Genomic DNA, 14,146 nt, shown 5'->3' with positions numbered 1-14,146 from the left:
TATAACAATGCAAAGTCAGGTTTGGGATTAAATAAGTATGTAGGATAAGATGAACAGCTTTTTTAATTTATTACAGAGAATATCTGGATTATGTGAGTAAAGATACATTGTTTAACTCTTAATAAAATAGTATTTTCTAGTAGAATAGTCAAAGCAGATATAGAAGCTCTCTGAGCTCGGGGAAGACCAGCTTTCAGGGAGACTTCTGCGTGAGGGGCTTACTTAAGTGTCTGTAGAGATGAGGGCATGTATGGCGGAGGCGTCTCATTCATTTGGCTGCATATATAAAAGATACTTTATGAAACAGTCCTTCTCCTAAGGGATCTCACTGGATTCACTGGAAGGAGACTCAGGGTTCCTCTTATGTGCAGATGGGCAAAAAGCTGTATCCTTGGAAAAGTATGTCTAAATCAGCTCCAAATTTAAGTAAAAAGGAGATAAATACATAGGAGATAAGCACTCACTGAAATGGTGTAAAGTAGCATTAAAATGTCAGTTCTTAGATATTTGCTGTCTTAAAAGTAAGAAAAATGCAGAAATATGTTGAAATATATGACAGAAGGGTCTCTAATGCTACCATGATCCACATGATCTCATGCAAATTATTTAGTCCTAAATGCTTCTACTTCTCAGACCAAAGGTATCCAATACAGGAACCATTAACCAATACTGAGCACTTGAAATGTGGCTGCTGCAACTAATATGTGACTGTCTTACATTTTATTTCATTTTAAATAGTAATAGAGACCAGTGGCTAGTGACCAACTCTCTGGACAGGACAGTCTTGTCCTCTGACATAGGGCAACACTTGGGCCATCTACTTGGATGCAGTATAAATATTAAACTAAAAGGTGAGAAAATGTTCTGAGGGGCAGAGGCTTGCAAATGTCATACTGATTATTATTACTATAATACAAAATTTACTCAAGTTTTATTCTGGCTATAACTCACAAAAAGGTACAATAAGACTGATTTTAAACCATATAAATATCTGAAATAAATAAGCTTCCCAAAACATATTTTTTAAATGATAAGCAAGCTATTGTTTTATTAAGCAAGTTGTATGACCACATTGGGACTTATATAAGAGAAATACTAAGAGTCCCACACAGACGATAAGCCAATGATGGATCAAAACTGAAAACAAACCCAATGCTCCCCTAAAAGAACTTTTAAAGTAAATTTATAACTTAAAAAATTACCATCTCAAACAGAAATACTTGAAACACTCAAAAGAAATCATCATAAAATGGCAAACTTTATAACTTGCTTGGCACTAGAAAAAAAATGTAAGTGTTCTTTTCAGTTGCTTACTATAAGTACAGACAGCGCTATACAATAAAATGTGAAAATTAGACCAAAATAAATGCTAGCACAGGGCAAACAGGCTATCGATAGGTGCGATATACAAAGTAAACCTAAAGGCACCATGTGATTTTAGTAGAACTGTGCAGCATCAAGCTGGGACAGAGAATCCAGAGAACAGGGACATGTGGAGTACAGAGTCTGAGAATGCTTGTGGGGTGGAACTGAAATTCTACCAGCTAATAGGCTGAGCTGTATGTCAAAGCGTATCTGTGCACGAAAGACATGCTTCAAATCAGAACTGCTGCTCCTGGGCCCAGCTGCCATCTCTGCTCTGATCAAACCTTTGAGAACCTTGTATAGCCTGGGGAGGAAAGTGAAGAGTGGCACAAGTTACTGTCAGACTTGGCAACTCTGCCCAAAACTTGGCATCTAAGAAGTGAGGTGTGCTTCCTGGTGCTCAAAGTTGGCAGGTGTAAAACTTTGCTACCAGATCTTGCTGCCTTCCTCCACAGGGTGTGAGGGAAGACAATTGGGGGTCTCAAAACCACTGTCCAAACCACTGCCAGAAATAACCCAGCACTGATAGGAAGCACAGTAGTGGCAGGAAGAGAGGTGACCAGTTGAGTAAGGAAAGAAGCTGCATTATTGGGACAGCTGAAAACAAGGTTTTTCATGTTGGCGTAAAATTTAAATTTTTTGATATAGACAATATATTTAATGATAATGCAAAGATCTTAATGCCTCCCAATATTTAAATGTAATTAATAATTAGTTTATGGTAATTCCTTTTTTTCCTTTTTATGTCCTCTAGGGAAAAACTGGTACTATATTTCTTTTAGGATGATTCAGATAAATCAACATTTACACTGACAGAGTTCACTATATTTTAAGAGGTAAGATATAAATATGCATTTAAGGTATGAGAAAATGTTCGTTATTGGTTCAACATATTCTAACAGCTGCTTTGAAGCCATTCCAGTTGGTTCACAAGAAATCTACTATATTTACAACACTGCAAATAATATCTCACATAGGAAATAGTGCAACTACCTGGACAATACTATTAGGAGCGATATTCCAAAAATAAGAAAAATTGTTTGGAATGAAAAATATAAGGAAAAAAAAAAAAAGACAGAGAAAGCTCTAAGTGACAGGAATAAATTACTAAGGTCCAGACATACTGCTTCTAAGCAGGCCTCCCTAGGCTAAGCAGAAATGAGGGATGGCCCCATGCTCCTCAGGAGGTGAAGCAGCACCTTGGGCTTGTGGAACCACATGCCAGTAGTAACCCCTTTCCCGTCCCCACAGTCATGACTATCAAGTGTTTCCACGTATTGCCTTATGTCCCCCGGGGGGCACCACTGTTCTGCAAGATCAACATTTGCAATCAATCTGTCAGCAACAAATATCCACTCTGATTTTCCTAAGTCCTTATATAAACAGTGGCCATCTCTAGAAGTATCTTCCTTCAGCTAAATAAGGAAAATGGTCATTTATATCCATGAACCTTTACATAATATTCTAACCTGGTGAGCATATGGGGCTCAACAGTTCTGGCTTATATTTTTGAAACAAGCCATCTATGTTCACACTGGAACTTTAGAAATGTCTCCATAGTAATTTTGATTATGTAATGAAAATGTTTATTATTTTCAACTAATTTGCTCTGGCCTCCATGTAATAATCAAAATAATACACTGTATATGAACTTGTGATGAACAAACAAGTTTGAGTAATAAATAATTGGCATTATCTATTACTGTCTAGTTATGCAACCCATCCATCTATCCACCCATCCATCCATACTTTCTCTTATCCAGTCAAACATTTATCATCATAAAACCTGTCATGCTTTCAATTCTGATTGAGTTACACAGGTAAAAAGCCTATGACCAGCCAAAGAGTTTAACCTACACAGCTCCCTATTGGCAAGGCATCTGTGAAGGCACTATTATCCATAAATAATTCTACATCTGGCCAGATGTATTTTACACACTAAACTATCTACTTCAAAATAAGACAATACCTCAATATCTTAAATGTGCCTCCATTTTGTTAGATGGGTTAGATTACTAAGTAGGTAACCTACTGACAGATGCAAGATTCCAATACTTATCCTGAGAAGATAAACATCTATAGACCAACTGAACCCAAGAATCATCATCTAACTTTAAAACAGGTTAATGGATCTGTAAAGTGAACATTAAAAATGCACTGAAGAGTCCAAAAACAAGCGCTAGCCTGAACAACTTAGGCATAATTTATTTCTTATTTTTCATCTATTTTTCTTTTCTTACCATCCAAAAGTGATGGAGGACTGCCTCACAAGCTCAAGGACCCAAGTTCGATCCCCGGTACCCCCCCCCAGAAAAATCAAAACAAAACAAAAGTAATGGAGGAAAAGAGCCATAAAACCAAAACTTTTTCCATAAGGAACAATTTAGTGTGGTTTTACACTTCTCAGTGTCACGTCTGAGTGTCACTGCTTCTAGAGGTTAGGATCTCATAATGATTCGTGGAAGTCATCTTTCTCAGGGTTAATTAAGTAAACTGAAGCCTAAAAGGTTTTATTAGCAAAACTGATGCTGTAAAGTTGGACCAAGGGGATCTGCTATTCTGTAAATCTAAAAGATAAATGCATTTAACAGTCATACACCATTTTCTAACAGTTTTAGTTCAATTCCTTGATGCATCCAGGAAACCGGTTTGCTGCATTCTGCAATCTCTGGAAAGTAGGATTACCAGATTCACATCAACATATCTAATTTTACAGTTACCTTATTTAAGTTTTTAATATGGCACAGGTCTTTTTCTCAGGTGTTAATAGAAAAATCAATTTTAAGTCACAACAGCTGTGATCATTTTAAATATCACAGCTGTCATGAGTTGAAAATAACCAATTTAAGCATACAAGTTTCTGCTGCAAATGTAACAAAGTGAAAACACGATGGAATTTTATCTCCTGCTCCCTTTGAAGCTGAAATGTCTGATACAATGGCAGAGTAATGACTTATTTGCTTTAAAATAAAATCAGGTTCCCATTTCCTTGCTGACCAAGCCAACAGATGGCTTAAAAGAACAGAGAGAAACATCACTTTTAAGATACACTTCTATGGTAACTGTGGAACACCTTTAATTACAGAAAAAGTATTAACTCTAGGAGGACTAAGCTAAATAGTTGATATCAAAATTGAGAGTTCCTTTATGTAAACATTTTGCTATGGAGATGGGGTGAGATTAAGTGGGATCCAGGCTACACATTAAGGTTATTTGTCAGAGTTCCCCAAATTATGCCTTGGCTACTTCCCTTGTTGGGCCCACTGGCTTGTATATGTCTTTTAATCATGATAGGGCCCTGTCTGTTTTGCTGTTTTCAAAATTTCTTGCAGGAACGCGTGAGAGCATTTACCAACCAGACAGTCACAGAACTCGTCATGGCGGGGTACCCGCTACTGTGGCAGAAGGAAGAAGCTCCCACCTACCGCTGCCACCACCAGATCCAGGTTTAACCCCAACCTTCGCCCCTTTGTCAGCTTAAAGCAGCTCCAGAAGAGACCTTCGCCCAACAACCATAAAACAAAAAGCCAAGAATGTCCGATTTCCCTCGCCTTAAAATGGCCCTAATTAGTGATGTCACAAGCCCCTCCTAGTGATGTCACAGGCTCCTCCAATCTCTTATTACCACCTTGTTCAACTCCACCCCAGCTCAGGCTAATTCACCCCGTTCCCATAAAAGAAGCTCTCCGTTCTGCCATGTTGCTTTTCTCTCCTTTGTTCGGAGACAGCCGGGCAGACCCTCCCCATAATAAAGGCTTGTTATGGTCCTGGTCTGGTCCTGGTTTTTGGCTCTTTTTACCTAATGTTATTAAAGTCTGGGAATTTAAACTAATACAGAGGACAAAATCTAAGCTAATGTGCATAGTGTTAACTAGTATCTTCCAAGAAATAATGGTGTTTTATCCACTTCTTTGCAAGACTGATCAGTCAGTAGATGGGATGAAACAGAGACACTTCCCTCCCCTCAATCCTAATCTATTGGCATTATATTTCACAGAATAAAATGACATTCTAAAAGAACCTTTTAAAACGGAAAGAACAGGGTAATATTTATCCCACTGGTTTCACAAAGTTTAAGTTGGTCCGTGTGAACTGCATTGTAAACAAGGAAAACCCAAGAAATTCTAGAATTGTATTAACAATTATTACCACTTAAGCTGAAGAGGATCAGGGCTCAAATGTTTGAAAAATGACACTGCCTGATTAGGACAAGAGGAAATAAGGGAAATGCATATTAATGTTCAACCAAAGTATGGGTAATGTTTCACAGTCATCTTTTATAATTTTTTCTCAAGGTCTCATAACCGCCTAGCCAAAGAGAACTACAAAGTAAAAATCTAAATAAAGTGCTTGTATCCCAGATCTTCAACTGGACTTCTCTGACACTTACTTTGCCTTATAAGTTCACAAGACAAAGATGAAAAATTGGCAATATTTGTAATTGAACAACTACTAAAAAGCTGACATCCGCCCAATCTACTTAGGTTCAGTGTAGCAGGTACAGGGAAGCTTTACCATCCCCTGTTATTTGCATATTAATTTCAAAGCTACATGAAAAACATTGTAGTCTTTTAATCACATCGACACACAAAAAGGCACTACAAAGTGAAACTACACTTGTTAAACATTTATCCCAACCCACACAGCACACAAAAGAAGCCTAAGAGAAACAGCATCCACCCTGCTCGCTGGACTGCTCAGCCTCCTCTTATGAATTGTAATAACAGGTGCAGAAATAATAATGTGCTGGCCAATCAACTTTTTTCCTCTGATTTGTCAGTTTAGCTTAATAATGCCATTAGGAACGTAAACATTTCTGCAATTTATATTTAAAAGTCAATAAAATAATGGGGTACAGAATTTATCCTTTTTAATTTTTTAAGTAATACATTTGATTATTTTAATCACGTCAGTACTTAACTGGATGGGGTTTAAATATGCATGTAACATCAATTTAATTTGTTTTATTCGTTAGAAAGCTATTGAGTAATACAGCACTATTCTCCTCAAAAGAAGGAGCGTACACATTTTAGGGGGAAGGGAAACTAGAAGACTTTTATATTTTGTTCCCTTCATAGAGACAGGATTCCAGTGCTTTCCAAATGTCTTTCATCATGAACATTTTAAAATGGTAACCGAAGAGATGAGAATCCAACACACACTCACTAGTCAGCTGACAATAAAAACAAGGAGTGTTTCCATACTGTGGATAAACTTTATTGGGCTACAGTAATAGGACTGTGGTTGGTAAATGCATCAACTATTTTTAAAATGGTGTGAGAGTTTTTCCCAACATAGCAATTCCCACTTGAAAAGGATCATTATTGGTGTAGTCATTCAGAACTCTATAATCCTCACCCTTAGGTTTGTGGAGGTGAAAAAGCCAAGTCAAATGTTAGCCTCCACTGTTAACATCCCCTATTCATTTTCAGGTCAGCTACGATGGAAGCAGCTGGAATTCAACTCTCCTTACTCTGTCCCACCAATTACCTCAACGTGCCCTCTCTCAAGATGAGTGTAATTTGGGCTCTGGAAAGCACAGCACTAGGTCCCTAGAGGATGCAGCCAAATCCTGCATTTTTTCGGTGGAACCTGAAATTAGACCATCATCTACACTGCTCCCACCTCTGACTTCTCAGGTGTTTTAACGCACTTTTTATTCCAGCTGGGGGAGGGGAAAGACTCCACTTAGAGCGCGGTTCTCATCCAAATGAAATATCAGAGCTGTAGTGTCCCTTTTAAGTCACTCTTATAAAATGCCTGATGAGTATGTGCAGATTTCTGTAGGAAATGAGGAAGAAGAATTTGAATAAAACTAGGGAAGGAATCAAAGCAACATGGAATTTAGAGACAAAAATATCAGAAAGGGAAACTTTAAAAATTCTAATCCGACTACAGTACTGTGACATTCTATGACATAAACACACCTGCAAATGAAAGGTTGTAGTTCAGAAACTAAGACACAGATCTTCAGTGCTGGCGGCACGGGGGGGAATCTCCTCAAGTTTAGAGACATAATACTCAAACAATTATTTTCACATCTCTAAACTGGTAAATGCAACATTAAGAACTGTTCTGCAGAAGAAAACCTTTGTTTAATAAAGTATAACAATCCCTATACAGTTTACTAAAATGACACAACATACCAAATACATGTGATTATTTTAAATACATGTGATTATTTGGTCTGTATGAAGAGAGGTTTTTCTGAAAATTCCATGCACAACTTTGTTGGTAGATCACTTTATTCTATAAAATACAGTTATTTTATAGAAGGGTCTCTTTGAGTTCCATTCACTATTCATTTGTTTTCAATGGCACACAGAAAACTGCTTTTCTCTTTTTTTAGGACAATGTTGATTTTCTGAATGGAGTATAAATACTTTATGAATACATATAGTCACATTTTTAAAAATAATGAACAATTTTATCACTAATAATTGTACCATGTAACACCTTAAGTTATGACTGAAATATGACAGACTACAAATAAATGCCATCTAATCAAATGTATAAACACTTAAAAAGACTTGAATGTAAAGTTACCTTTTTAATTATATGGCTATGAAAAAAATAAGCTTTTTTGTAAGAAAGAGAAAGAAAAAGCGCAACGTGTGCTTTTGTGTGTGTGTCTTGGAATTCTCCTAAGTACAAGACATGGGCTTAGGTTTGTTATACAGAGCAGATACACGTCTCTATTGCATTTTCTTCTTAAAGTAAAAGTAAATTTGAACAACTTTTGAAATGGCCACATCACATCTAAAAATCTACAGATAATTTCTGTGGATCAGAAATTAAGGTTTGCTCTGTGGAACGTGTCTTCTGATGGCAGGCAGATGAGCACGTGTCTGACCTATCACCGTAAAGCAATGACACTGCCACATGAAGTACAGCAGTGACAGAAGTTTCAAGCAGGCTGGGAAACACACAGGACATTCATAGTAATGAAATGTGACAATGTTTACAATAAAATGATGATAAATCCATTCAAAAATAAGTTCTACAGAAGAAATCCCTATCCCCAAGTCTCTCTGGCAGTACTTCAATTTTAGTGAAAAACACAGCAATAACAGCAACAAAAAAAAAAAAGACAAATAGGGAATGTAATGCAAAACAAGTTTATAGTGAAACAGGAAACAAATGATTCTTCAGCACAATTTCCTATAGATCAGTTGGAAAGGTATTTAAAGACTGCACCAGCTATGAGTATTTTTCTCTCATTCTTTTCCCTGTTTAATGTCCTTCTTCCTAATTCTCCTTGAAACAATGCCATCACCTAGCGCTATGAGGATGCTCATGCATTATCAGCATTATATTCAAAATATTCAAATCTACTAGAAATCAGGAACTCAAAATCAATGAAATATGTAACTCATCTATATTTTCTTCCTAAGAAATTAGCTTCGCAAAATCGTTCAAACTGGCCTCTGTGAATCTCACACAGGGATTTAGGAAATTTAATCAGAAGCAAGAGAACAAGATGTAGCCACAATATCGAGCTTAAGCGTCTGGTGAATTTTTACCAGCTTATATCTAAAAAAACAAAACAAAAACCAACACAATTTTTTCAGCACTCAAACACAGAAAAAAAATTGTCATTGTTATTTTAAAATGGGTAAATTAAAATGTTTTGTTCATCAGTAATACCACAATAAGCTCACAAGAGGAAATTTTTCTTTTCTCTTTCATGTGTCTTATTTTTTGATTCAGTGGGGAATTGAAGAATTGCATTAGTTTATGACCTAAGTAAATTTTTGCTCTACAGCAGCAACTAAACAATCATTTTTAATTATAGTGCATTTACACTTGCTATTTTCATTTATAGTCATGGCTCTGAAAATAGTAAGTATATGAAATAGCCTCTTACAATATCCAATACACTATACACAGTTGATACATTACTGAAAACTTTAAAATGTAGTGGCTACCTACATGTGGCTGTCCAACGATGAGGTTTAAAAAAAAAAAGAGCCATATTTAAAATGTACTGAATGTTATTGTTGCTATTATTTAATTACTCTTTTCATGTTAGCACTTCCTGTGCTAAAAGAAAAAAAAGCTAAAACATTTCATACCTCAATTTTTAGCTTTAAAAAATTTAAGCTGCTGAGATTGCCACTTACCTACAGAAAAACTTTCTTCTAAATATGAACTCCCAACTAAGAGATTTTATATTCAAAGTTTCCTATTTTTTCATCATAAGCTGGAGACACAAAGTTATTTTACTATTTTTTGGCCTCGATATCAGAAATAATGTCCATTTTCATCTACAAACTTTAAGGGGTTGAAAAGCCATACAATAAGACCAACAGTCAGAATATAAGCATGGAAAGCTCATTACCATTTACTTTCTGAGATTTGATGACTTGACAAATAACTATTTCAAAACAACTAGTTTGAAACATGGTTTGAAGCTTGTTAGTATAAAGCAAAAAGAGCAATTACAATAATTACAGGTTTCTCTATACGATTTAACACATGTACATGCTGGCGAGAGCTGATGATGTGATCTTAAATTACCATTAGGGGAAATTTCTCCACTTTTGTTTTCAATTTCATTTGCTATAATTTTATCTTTCTGGAATTGGCATATTTTTAGCTATGTGGAATTTGATCAAATAATTACTTATTAAAATTCTTATTTAATGAACATGTAAGCAGTTGTAAAAAATCAAAATTTAGGGCTAGAATTATACTTACTGCAGATCAGGTAGTGCCTGAATGAGGAAAGACAGCGGCACAATTAGGTATGAGTTTGTATTCACAACACTTAAAAGAAATTGCACTGATTTTCTCTCAAAAAAGAAATTTTAAAAACTCTATTATAGTTAAGAAGTAATGTTTTGCAATTTTTATTTAGCTGGGATTGGGATTCACTCGTATTTAAACTGCTAAAGGCAGCGAGAAAAAAAAATCACAAAAATTATTTGGTCGAGTTCATTAATCTCACCTGAGAAGGAGCTGACTTTAAAAAATACTTGCTGGTTTACATTCAAAATTACTTGCTATCTTTCAGGAGTTTCATGGAGTCCACACTGGAGGACAGGTACTGTCCTTCACAGGAACAAGGAAACAATTTGTTTTGGGATATGATCGTGGGAATACTTCCTGACTTAAGGTAATAGAAACCTCACATTTTCTTTTGTTTTCCTAAAATATCATTGATCATAGAATTTCCTTTACTAAAAGTTAGAGGAAAACTGATTTTTCAAATCCTATAGTTGCCAGTTCAGAAAGAAGAAATCATAATTGTGTAATGCTTAATTGTATTCTTCCCACAACCTAAAAATCAGAGTGTTTTGGAATGATTTTTCCATTTTTCGTCTTGTGTTTATTCACAGGGAAAACCTGCTTCCTCTCGCTTCTCTCAGTTCAGAGAGTTCAAACTGAATTTAAACAAGTAATTGACTTGTCACTGGGAAAAAAGAAGGAATTCAGTGCTGTGTTGTCTTCAGAAGAAAACTCATACAACAAATAACTGGCCACACTTAACTCCAACAATTCAGGTTAAAACACACATTGGTCATACATACACAGACACACAAAACCGCATAGACAGTCCAACCTCCAACAAACAAAACTCCAGAAATATAAAGTCCCTTCGATAGGCATTTTGAACAATTAACGCATGGCATACACAATCTCCACAAGATGTCTGGCACCAAATCAAAAGCCGCTGAATACAGAATTACAGTCAGTACAATACATACTGTAGAATAAACAAAATTCTGCTTCCCCAGTGTATGCATGAAGGCATTTTGTAAAATGGTATAGAATTGGCCCCTTCTGTGGAATATACATAAATGGACTTTGCTGTCTGTTTCACAAAGCTAAAATGAAGAACTGGTAACCATTCGTGGTTTCAGAAGCATTCTGCTGGTGTTCCAAATGGCTATTTTTTCTAAATATAATGTATGTACAATTTGTCTCTTTCTAGTGTTTGAATCAATAGAGATACACATCACCAGATTTGTTTTTAATAAACGCCTTAAAACAGTTCCTATAAATACATTTCCTGTGACAGAGTGATCTTGATTTTATGAGTACCATCCTCTCAAAAAAAAAATCTAACAACCAAAATATTTGGCAACTGAGAGGGCATATTAGTGATATGATGTCATATTCAGCATTTTCTTATGGTAGAGGCAACTGGCAAGCTGTGGGAATGGAATACATATTTTTAAAAATTCCTTTTGGCTAAAAGGGAGTTAAAAATGTCCAAGCCTTAAACTAAAATTTTGGTAATTTGGCCATTTCAGATGCAAAACTACAATTAACATGCAAAAACCACACCAATAGCAATCCCTAAAGATGAAAGCCACTGGAACTTAATTTTATTATAATTCTCTTATAATACATATGGGCTACAGAATCCCTGAGTCTATTCTATCGTTTCAGAGGCACTTTTGCTTACTGACCACATATCATTTGCGAAATTTTCATTAAAAGTGTTTTAAAACTGAAGGTACTGGCTACACAATGTACATGAATATCTAAAAGATAGCATGCAAAACTACATACGAATACCTAACAATTGCAAGTCAGGCCCTTGTTTTTTTAAAAAAGATGTTACATAATCGCAATACTTATGATTATAGATTTAAACACTGAACCACATACAGTGTAAGTCACAGTTTAAAATCTAATTTCCTTACTATACCTGTTTTAATTACACACCATTTTTAAAGGATAAAAAGCAGTACAGTATTATAAACTTTTGATGATGACTTTTCAAAACATAGTGAAGAATATTTCAACAGTTGCCCATTCATAAATTTGGCTTCTTGTTAATTTTCCTAATCTGCACCCTCACACACTTGTGTACGTGTATGCATTTCAGTATATGCTCAGCTAGAAATAAGTGCTACGCACACATCTGTATGTATACACACTCACATGCACGCACCACCACATACACACGTTTAATTCGTTTTCGCCAATTGCCACAGCTGAACTAGGCCTTCGTGAAAACCCTGATCGGTCCCTTTTGGCCCAACTATCACATTCCGATTAAGATCAATCCAAATATAAGTTCAAAGTACAAAGACAACAGCTCATAAATGGCTGCTTTTCACTTTCCCCTTATTCTTCTTTTTCTATTTCAAAATACATTTTTGCTCCTCTATCGCCCAACTCTTCCCCAGAGCCCCACATACCGATTTGAAAATATTGAAATCCTTTTCCTTCAGAAGGCCCAGACGAAGGGGGGAAAAAAATAAACCTCCAGATGGCAAGTATAAACCTTCTGCTAGGGTTATGCACAAAATACCAGACACTTTTTTTTTTCTTAAATAAAGCGTTTCTGTTGGAAAGGGGAAATTTTGAGGAAAGAAGCCACATAGCACAAATAACTTAAAACAATATTGTTAAATGCATGAATGGATCCCTTATTTTTTTTCCTTCCCGTTTTTGGCTTTAAAAAAATAAGCTTATATAATCTACTCCTTAATTAGATGTCTCAGTTTTATGTCTTTGCTCTATTTTAACCTTTCATCTTCTCTCCACTACCCACTGCACTTAAGCTTCCAACTTAGTAAGAGTTTAAATATGGCAAAACCTTTGTCCAAGGAGAAACTTACCCCAAATTTCTTCTGAGCCTAACTGGGGGTTTCTCAGTTCTCCTCATATCTGCTTTTCCTTTCAGTCATTTGGAAGGATCAAGAATTTTCCAAAAGTCTTTAAAAAAAAAAAAAAGCTTACCCCCCCTCCTCAAGTTTACCTGACTGCAAACTTTCGTCTGGGATCCACTTTCTAAAGCTCTGAAAGCATCTATTTTTGGGGGGTGGGGGTGGGGGAGAGAAGAATAAGGCAACGATCACATCCCAGGATTGGCAAATGATAAATATTTCATGGCACCGAGGTAGGTGCGGTAGTCCTGCACAACTTTGCAAACAATGACCACCGCCTAGGATGCTCATCCCTGCGACAATAAAACTTGTCAAAATCCCCCTCGCAGCCCGCGTTCGCTTACCGCTTTCCCATTATAGTAGTACATCAAAGAGTTGCCGCCCATGCCCGGGATTGTGTATGCGCAGTACATGGTCTCGAATTCTTTTTTCTCCTCAGTACCACTCTAACAACTTTTATTTCAAACTCGCTGTCCCTTTTTTCACAACAATTCCTTCAGTTGCATTTTCCCATATGGCCGGGCCAAGCGTGGTGAATATGCAAAGCAGGAAGAGACCATTCCTGGCGGGCGGGGGAGGCCGCCGCGCTGCTGTCAGACGCTCAACTTTGCGCAGCGGAGCTGGAAGGCAGCCCGGCCTGCTGGAGCTCTAAATCCTAATGCATACGCGAGATCGATTCAACTTTTCCGAGGGGTTTTTATTAATTCCTCGAATAATGCCGATTCTCACAAATTTCTGCAGTCTTCATTTCCCCCCTTTATCTCTCTCTCTCTCTCTCTCTCTCTCTCTCTGTGTCTCTCTCTCTCTTTTTTGTTCTAGGCACCCTTTTCTTCTCTAAAATTTCCACTCAACTGCCTTAGGGTAAAAGTGGAACAGGGTCCATTATTGAGCAGAATACAAATGCAGTTAATTGACTCCCCCTCTCTCTCTCTCTCTCCCTCTCTTTCTTTTTTGTTTTAATTTGATTAAAAAGCGAGTGGCAGGAAGGGAATCGTATGATGCACATCTAATAACTCTGCCATCTGTCTCTGCTGCTGGCTAGCTCCCAGCATTGTACGCAGCTGCCTGAGAACTCGATTCGGAGAAAGGGGAGGGAAAGGGGAGGGAAAAGAGAGAGAGAAAAAAAAAACCACACACACACACACACACACACA

At 36.6% G+C, this 14,146-nt stretch overlaps 1 protein-coding gene across 17 annotated transcripts in view; it reads right to left on the bottom strand.

The window, feature by feature from the left end:
• Tcf4 (transcription factor 4) overlaps window positions 1-14,146 on the bottom strand; it is a 343,664-nt gene that overhangs the window by 77,404 nt on the left and 252,114 nt on the right. For 4 of the 17 annotated variants that reach the window (XM_010611534.3, XM_010611535.3, XM_010611538.3 and 1 more), the window contains exon 1: window positions 13,337-13,526. The exons of the other annotated variants lie outside the window; for them this stretch is intronic. In XM_010611534.3, coding sequence (XP_010609836.1) covers window positions 13,337-13,405 — 69 coding nt within the window. In that variant the 5' untranslated portion in view covers window positions 13,406-13,526. Of the gene's footprint in view, window positions 1-13,336; window positions 13,527-14,146 lie in introns of those variants that run through there. 17 annotated transcript variants of the gene reach the window in all.

Source organism: Fukomys damarensis, unplaced genomic scaffold (genome assembly GCF_012274545.1).
Source record: "Fukomys damarensis isolate Sample0158 unplaced genomic scaffold, DMR_v1.0_HiC HiC_scaffold_30, whole genome shotgun sequence".
Lineage (NCBI taxonomy): Eukaryota > Metazoa > Chordata > Mammalia > Rodentia > Bathyergidae > Fukomys > Fukomys damarensis.
Note: the sequence above shows the minus strand (reverse complement) of the source record. Positions and strands in the feature narration are given on the sequence as shown.